The sequence below is a fragment of the Etheostoma spectabile genome, chromosome 3, assembly GCF_008692095.1.
Source record: "Etheostoma spectabile isolate EspeVRDwgs_2016 chromosome 3, UIUC_Espe_1.0, whole genome shotgun sequence".
In the NCBI taxonomy this organism is placed as follows: domain Eukaryota; kingdom Metazoa; phylum Chordata; class Actinopteri; order Perciformes; family Percidae; genus Etheostoma; species Etheostoma spectabile.
The window spans coordinates 2,093,808-2,102,988 of record NC_045735.1 but is presented as its reverse complement, the minus strand read 5'-3'; the positions used below and the strand labels follow the sequence as shown (position 1 = coordinate 2,102,988).

At 39.6% G+C, this 9,181-nt stretch overlaps 1 protein-coding gene across 3 annotated transcripts in view; it reads left to right on the top strand.

The window, feature by feature from the left end:
* The window catches only part of caln1 (calneuron 1), an 84,015-nt gene extending 74,834 nt beyond the window's left edge, over positions 1–9,181 (top strand). For all 3 annotated transcript variants that reach the window (XM_032512089.1, XM_032512088.1, XM_032512087.1), the window contains one exon: positions 5,649–9,181. In XM_032512089.1, the coding sequence (XP_032367980.1) occupies positions 5,649–5,776 (128 nt within the window). In that variant the 3' untranslated portion in view covers positions 5,777–9,181. The remainder of the gene's footprint in view (positions 1–5,648) is intronic.

The window sequence follows — 9,181 nt, the reverse complement described above, 5'->3', positions numbered from 1 at the left end:
TGTGTGTGTGTGTGTGTGTGTGTGTGTGGGGCACTGTGGGAGAGAAGGTAATGCATGCTGTCAGGAAGAATTTTGGCTCAAGATCTACATCCAACAGAGTCAAAGCACCTGCTGATTATTGATTTGGGGCGTTGGTGGGGACCGTCATCAGCTGATTACCAGTTATGAAATATGCGTGGCCCTGCAAATCTAGCCTTCCAAGATTTATGGATATCAGAGCAACAGAGCGTATTTTAGGACTTTTTCACTCTTTCACTATAAAAATGTGAAATGTAATTGTTTCTTTCAGACAAATTTCAAGACATTTGAGCAAGCATATTTGTCTTCACATGCCTGGTTTGAATTCCGGTTCAGTGAATCATCTTGTTGCAACGCCCTAGTGCCACAGTGTTCAGTATGCAGTCCAGGCAGTCCCGTACTAATAAGCATCTGCTTGGCTGTTGCTGAGCAGATGCTTGTTGCTTTGATTCTTTACCTCTCACTGCCCTTTTAACACGTCCATTGCACATCCTGCTGTTCACTCTCAGGACGGGGCGGGGCAAGAGGATGGCTTCTGGGGCTCTAGCCCCAAAATATTTCCTTAAAAGCCCTGAATCTTTTTGGCTGACTCCGCTGACTTTTAGAGACTGTAGTGGGTTAAGTTTTAAAGCAAGATCAGTATACTGGTATCACGAATCCATGCGTTGCTAGCTTTTTGGCAAGGGGACTAAATAATGCTCCAAACATGAGCAAAATGTTGGCAATGGAAAAACTGGCATTGCCATTTTCAAAGGAGTCCCTTGACCTCCAACCTCAATATATCTGAATGAAAATGGGTTCCATGGGTATCCATGAGTCTCCCCTTTACAGACATGCCCTCTTTTTGATAATCCGCTCTAATATAAATATTTTATTTGTCTATAATAAAATGGTGTGTTTGAGTATGTCTGCATACTGGGGTTCATACAGTCTTGGAATTTCAAAAATTAGGTCTGAGAGGAAAGCGCAGACTCTGGCGGATTCAATGAGTCCAACTGGGGGGAGAAATCTTCCCAGGGGAGCATGCACCCGAACCCCCCTAGGTTTAGGCTAAGCCCTGAATGTTTACAACATCTGCCACCCCTGCTCTCAGGTTTATTTCTGTCTGTTATTCGCAAGTGAGTCTTGGTTGAAAAGCTTCAGTGTCAAAACAGATTGATCACTATGGAGATTACTGGAGGGGCAAAAGTTTTATAAATGTGGAAAACACAGTTGTAAATGAAGTAAATCTTTGGCCTACTCATTGCCTTTGTTTTCTCATTTTTTAGAGCTGGCTAATTCTGTGTTCAGACAAATGTGCAAGTAGAAATGTCATACTGAAAAAATTGTTAATGTGAATGTCATATTCAGCATTATTGATTACGTGTCTACATTGACTGATGACGTGTGCTTTGAAAGCAGCCATAAAAAATGTTCTGGCGTCCATTTTTGTCCCGACACTAACCACATGAACAATCCCAATGCCCACGTATCCTAAAGGCAGCATGGTCAACAAAGAACGCAAATTACTTTAATGCAGTGTGACTGGTCAGAAGTGTTTGCAAGATTAATAATACTGTATGCGCGAAATTGAATTGCACTGAGATTGTGCAATTTGAAGCACTGAGAAGGTCGTTGTATATTTCTTTCCGTTGACTAGAATGATGCTCAGAGGCCAAACAGCCCTTAATGTCCCACCTGCCTGATTCTGGCCTGTCCTTGAGGGGATTTACTTGGCCGATAACGATGTCAATGAGCACTTTATCAGGGTCTTTAAACTGGTGTGGAGTGGTGACAACATGTTGTTCCTATTGGGTTTATGATGAAGACTGACCACTGCAGGATCATAGAAAGCAATCACATCTTTTAGCCTCAAGGTCCATGAGTACCACCTGCCACACAGGGACACCAAAATGTTCTTAATCATGGAGAAATCAATACATTGTGTCACAGTGTGATTTATACTGAGTACAATTCATAATACTCTGGTGCTTATTGCTTCAGCTTACTGGTATATGAGGTATAGAGGCACTTGATTTCCCTCTGGCCTCGCCTTGCTCTAAAATCAATATGGCGGGGAGCAGAAAAACAACAGAAGAAAGAATGTAACCCCCGATCCATAGAAGTAAACCAGGCTCAGATTCACTGCTGAGCTAATTGCACCAATAGCGTAAATTGCAGAGAAACATGTAGGAGAAGCAGCTGTCCAGGTAGTTCCTGGCAGCCAGACGCAATCCTGGAAATCAACTTTGATCCATAAATGTCACAGCTGCCATACAGATTTAAGGACCCTCATCTTAGCAATAATTATCATTTGAGTAATTGTTGACTTTTTCCATGTACTCTATTGCTGTTCTGAGCACAGCAAAATCATCAAGAGCACAAGAGGTTATGTATTTAACATTTCCAACTGAAGAACTAAATTACCCTGCACTAGATAGATACAAACTCTAGATTCCTTGTTTTTTACTTAAAAAATGAACTAAATATCCTTTTACAACATAGCAACACTGTAACCTGTGCACTTTTTACACTGTCATTTTTCTCATTTTTTATCATTTTGAAGCACAAGGGAATGTGGACAGCCATAAGTGTCTGCCTGGAAACCGACGTACACCTCATTACCTTAATGACCACAGTGGTCATCTGAGAAAAATCCTGTGTGGATATTTGGCAGCAGTGTAGTTACTTTGGGCCGCTGAGGAGGTGTTTTTATGAGGCTGACAGCAGGTTCAGGCGACTGGACCGAGGACTAATGTCTAGACCACAACTCTCCTCCCATCTTCCCAGTCCAGCTAGGAGCTGAACACATGCTCTTTCCATTGACACCCTGTTTAACTCACCCTCACAAATACAACTACAGATTGATACTTGAAATTAAAATTAGCTGCACTGGTGTCAAGGAAATGACACCAAATAATAGTACATTATTGAAACGGTTTGAATTATGAATCAGTTACATACTCTCATCCCAGATGGTTAGGCTTTTAAAAAATATACAATGTGTAGGACTCAATAAGAGAGACAAGTTGCTCTTGAAACGGGTGGATGTTTGTGTTGTGTCACAGCAGCGGTAGCCTCAAAATTATAAAAGTGGCTGGAGAAAGAAAGAAAGGAAGACAGACATTCAGAGACAGACACACAGACACACAGACTGACCTACCAACCTCATTACACAAACTTTGGTGCGAAAGAAAATAGATGAGAATGTGGTTGTACTAGACGACTTCACTGTGTGAATGAGTAACTGAATCTGAGTGTGAGTCTGAAAGAGATTTTTGTCCTTAGCAAAACCACCCTGGTTAAATTCAGGTAAAAAAACACACTTATTTATTTATTGTACGAGGAATGCCTCTTGATGTGTCATCTCATTTTTGAGTGGGTCCTCGATAGGACTGGACAATAAGACAAGACATTGCAGTACCAGTACTGAGTTGCATAACCTTGCTTATTGGCCAATATCTCATTCTTAGATAATCCATTTGGCTAAAAATCACGTCACCTCATGTGATATGATGTGAGAGTCTGGAATAGTATTTTTTTTAACTGCCAACTAATGGCAACGCCAGAGCCAAGAAATATGTAGTCATTTTTGTCCTACTTTCCACATTGCATTTTATTTGGATCAGCATTTAAGAGGCATTTTTGATGACTTCAGTGCTTCTTAAATTAAAAGTTAAAAATAGACCAAGTGAAAGTGTGAGCCATGTGGCTGTGGGTCATTGGCCTAGCTCCTCTGATTACTGTGGCCTGGTAAAATCATTTCAGCAACTCTCAGTCTGACAATCCACTGCAGGGAGGAAGAACTGCTGAGTTACTGCTGTTGTGTGAAATTGTGTGTCAGCTTGGATTTCTATATAATGTCCTTCAGTTCAACATAGTGCATTTACTTGCACTCTCATACATTTCGTCCATAAACGGGGTACTTGGGAGACAATAATTGAAGGTCCTCACCGCTTCACCACCCTTTTTCACACAATGACACTAATATTTGGTCAAACCCCATTGATGTACTTAATAAATGGATTGAACAAAACATTAAAAACTCTTCTAAGTTTGATATACAAACATATTTACAGCACCACTGACAGACAGACCCTCCAAAATGACCATAACAGTGAATCAGCAAAAAACAGAACTTTTAAACTTTCATGAAGATAAGATTCATTTCAGGGAAGTTGGAGTTTTAGATGTATCTACCGTATAAACTCATTTTGTCTAAATCTGATGACCATTACTAATCATTTTTTATGGACATAAAATGGCAGGGGTACTCCAGTGATTTAGTATCCACTTTCATAATTCAGGGGAGTCATAAGACAAATTTGTTTTTAAAAAAATTGTCAAAATCTTAGCAACAGAGGCCAGGATATCCTGATTTTTAGTCGTTAACATGGGCCAAGCTCCAAACACGCTTGATCCTACACTTCCCATAATGCAACTAAATAGCCTCCTTCAATAGATTTTACTTACCATTTCCTTGGCATTCTGTTAAGATTTCTAAAACTAATATCCAAGCAGAGATGACATCATCAGTAGTACCCCTGACAACAAGTATGATTAAGTTCCTTAAGATTAAAAGATCTAAATTAGCTCTCCATTATATGTTATTTATATTTGTTACCTGGCCTTTTTGAAAACTTAACTGTGATTGGTCACTCACAACATTCTACGGTAATGAGCTGTAAAATCAGTCTGGTCCTGTGAAGTGTGACGCTCACCTCCGTGTCCCTCTCTGCTGACCACTGCCCAGTTACCCGCCGCTCATTCAGACGGTATCCAGAGCAGAGCTGGTAATTCTGCCCGGCAACACGGATGTGTGATCACACCTCAAGGTTATATCCTTTGGAACACCTACCTATAATGGAAAATTGCCTCATAGTAGTAGCAGTATCTTTTTGTGGTGCATGGCTCAATAAGAAAGTCACCAAGGTAACGTGATCTGAACACACAAACAACGTGTTTACTGTGCCAAGATTTTGTTGTCTTGTCAGGTGAAAAGATTTGGGCAGCAACAAAGTGGAATCAAATCATATCTTATTCCAGCCCCTTAACTTTTGATGTGATGAGCAAACATAATCTTCACTCACTGCCTAATTATACTTTCTCTGCCATTAATAAATTACCCTTACAAATGTGTATGTATTCCTTAATAATTAAAGAATAGATACAAATTTTGAGCTGCAGTCCAGACCTTCTGTAGGTGTGTCCTCAGTTTATTTTATTATGCTGTCTTTCCAACTGTTAAAAGTCAACATCAATCTTCTTAATACCGAAACCCTTGCCTTGTGAAGTCATTTTCTGCACTTGGTATGAGTTACATTCCTATTCCAAACAAACCACAAAGCAAAGGTCTTGATGACGGAGCCTCACATCTTGTGTTATATAATTTGAATGGCACTATTCTACCCTGATGGAGAACAGTTTACCAATGAACCTATGGAGTAAACACAGTATAAATAAACCACTCAAAATGTGCTTGGCATCAGTGCCCCCTCTATTTGTCTTCATTATGTTCTTTCTGCAGAAAATTGAAAAATTCAAAGAAATGTCAGTAACAGAAGTTTTAGCGTCTCAATCTTACACTTGGGGAACTTTTTCGTATTCATGTTTAATCATCTTTTTTGTTTGTCTCCTCTTTTGTCTTTCAGTTCACCCTTCAAAGAAGAACCGTCAGACGTGCGTGAGGAAGAGCCTCATCTGCGCTTTTGCCATGGCATTTATCATCAGCGTAATGCTCATCGCGGCCAATCAGATGCTGAGGAACGGCATGGAGTAGCCGCGCCCACTGTGAGCGGAGAACAAGCCAGCCTGCATGTGCATGCCAGTGGGTGTGGTCATTTCCCTGTTGATAGGAAAAGAACTACAATGAATAACACTTAAAATAACCATTGACAAAGTCCATTTTAAAAATCACACTTAGTTTTTTTTGAACAAGTGGCGCCTCACCACCTGACATCCAATGAAACTGTGAAGCCAGCATGAGGAGTCATGCAGGACTCCTCCCCCTTTACTCTGTCAGGGACAATCAAGGGCTGACATTACACATAATACTCTGTTGTGTCTGTTTCCCTGATGCAATAAAAAAAGTAGTGCAGGAGATCAGAGCTGCTTGCTTTTCCAAGCAGGCCAGATGATGTGTCACCCACCAGGAGTCTGATGAGCTACCAAGGCTGCAGTCTGGGCCCCTAAAAGGAATTAGAGAAAGCGAACAATTTCCGTCTTATTATAGTTCCTGGAAGCATGATGGCAGTCCTCGCTGCCCCTCAAGCAGAAGGATCTGTACGTGTCAGGCCACAGCTCCAGCAGCTCCCAGGGTGCTACGATACTCCAGCTCTCCGACTTTCTATTTTCAACTACTGCATTTGTGGGCTAAAGTGCTGGCATCAGTTCATTAGCCCCACACACCAAGCAGTCAAGTGAACAAAATGTTAAATGGTAACTCCAGATGTGGTGTTTTGCCCTTTCGACATTCATGAATAAACACAGAAGCTCTGGAAGTTTGGTTTTCAATGTTGGGTGAACACTGTTCAAGGTGCAAAGAAAATATTTCTTTGTCCTATTAAAATGAATAAAATCCACCCTTTCAATGATCAAACTGTTAAAATATTGTCTCTCGGTGGTGTGGAGTGTGCTCCAGGAGTTATTTTGTAAGGTGACTGAATTCAACTTCCTTTCGTCAGCATTATTTCTGCCTCAGTTGGTTATTTCCTACATTTCCCAAAATGGCTTTGGACGGCCCCCAGAGAGCGAGTGTGAAACCATTGCATTCAAAGGCAATCGTAAGAGCAAAATGGCCGGAGGTTTTCCAGTCGACAAAACTTTAATTGAATCTTTTACTCTAATTGCAGCATGTCTTGCGGCTGTGATGCATTCTGGCTCCCTGACAGATTTGAGAGACCTGCATGTAAGTTGGTGCCATTACTAAATTAAGCTGATACTTTTCATACTAGTTTGAAAATATATGCGATACCACATCATCTGTGGTGGCAAGTCGCCCATGGAAATAAAAACAATTGATTTAGGGATTGACGACATATCACCGTCAGCACAGGATTATCTTTCAACATTGTTGAAGTGCTTCAGGGTGGATTTTGTTTTGTCCTTCAAATCCCAACAAATGTCGTTAATGATGTACAGCTTAGTGCTGTGAAAAGTTGAATCACCTTTAGTTTCATAAAAAGGTTGTTGTTCTCAAAAAACAACTCTAAAATGAAATAATTGAAATGGTTTGCCTTTTGTCAGTTTTAATATTTGTTTACTTTATAATAAAATATACTTATTTATTAATGTAGTACTTTTGATCAGTTTCATTAATTTCAAACATAAAATTCAAATAAAAAGGTGTGCAAAACTAAGGCACCATTTGATTTGTCCTCTATTTTTATTAACATTTCATTTCTTACGTCTTTCATTGCAAAAACAACTCTTAATCCATTAATGTGTGAATCTTACTCTCTTAATCTTAATCTCTTAATCTGTAAGCACTTAAAAAATTGAATTGAATTATTTTTTAATCAAAGTTCTGCAACAATTTCTCACAAAAGGCAAAAAGAAAACAAGTGTATCAGTGACTTGCATACTTTTTTATTTACGTTCTTTCATTTTTTTTAAATATGAAACTGTTCCCATTTGTGTGATAGAAGACAATGCGAAGACCACAGATAAAGAATTTTGAACCAATTCTATAAAACAATAGGGGCCTTGCAAACTTTCTCACAGCTCTGAATGATTTCAAGACACGTCTTGACTTGTTAATTCTCGCTGAGGTCGGCTCTGAACTCCTGCACTGACTCTCGTCTCAACATGTAAACCCAGCCAGGGGTCACAAACACCCATGTTATCAAGTGCATGCGATCAAGTCAGTGTCGTCTGTAAATTCTGTAAGCACGTCTGAAGTGTCTGTTGACGATGTACAGTATCTCTGAATGTGCATGACTGTCGGTGCTCTCTGCTCACTGGGGTTCAGAGGTGCAGGGAGGGAGAGCAGCAGATAGAGAGGCGCCTGCATCATTACAAACACATCAGACGCAGGCGGCAAAGGCCCTTTCTGCTTCCTCTGAACACTCTTGCCAAAGCCATAGAACTCCACAGAGGTGGACCAGACAACACAACATAGACAATTTTCCCTGTTCCAACATGGAAATACAAGATCAATCTGGCATTTTGTAGCAGAAATGTGTCCGTCATGTCTGATTTAATTTGTCCTTGTTTTTGTTTTTGCATTGTACCTGTCATCCATTTTAGTGAAATGACAAGGAGCGCTGTTTGTTTGTGTGAGAGTGCCATCTAGAGGTCAAGGGAGTGCACATTGTCCATGTTGTTGTCCCACTACAGTGTGTGTTGGCATTATTTTCACAATGTCTGGCAATTGTTGATCTTAAATGTTAAAATATAACGATGTCTCTGTATGTATGTATGTATGTAACAATGTGTGTATGTATGTATAGGTTGACTTTGATCTACCAACACTGTGGGTAGAGCATTACTGATTTGAACACAGTGTATTTATAGGAATAGATTAGTTGCCTATGGCAGAAAAAGTCCTCTCGAATTTGTAGAAGGTTTCATTCACAGAAAATTGACCAATATTACATTTTGGAGACAGTCTAAAATGCCTTGTAGGTCACACTGGTTTTGATTTCTTTTTGATTTTAAAAAGTGACGCTGATTAAAAAGTTTGATTTTGATTTTGTTCTTGCCGTAGTAGTGGAAATTTTCCACCGAATTCACAGCTAACCACGGTTAGTATGTAGGGGCGTGTAGTGTTTATTTGTTCTTTGAGAACTTTCTCTTTTAAATTGTATTTTCATTTGTTTTTGGAGATTTGAGTTATTGTTACTGTGGTTACAGTTTTACCGTAATGAAACGGTACCGGCCCCTGCTGAACGGTTGCATGTCTAAATAGTTTTTTTTGGAGGGGGAAACACACAGTGTCTCTTCAGTAGCATGGTGATTGGATCCCACATGTTTTGTTATGTAACTTTGTAGATAGCTAGTAACATAGCATATGTATTAGACAAGCACTACCAACTTTGCATGTGCAATATTTAAATATGTAGGCTAGCTAAACACTTTGAGTTGTACTATTTATTAAAGGCATAATAATTATGAAATTGTAAATAGAAATCTGTACAAAAGTCAAAGAATTAAGCATTGACGCAATAAAACAATGTTTTTTAAA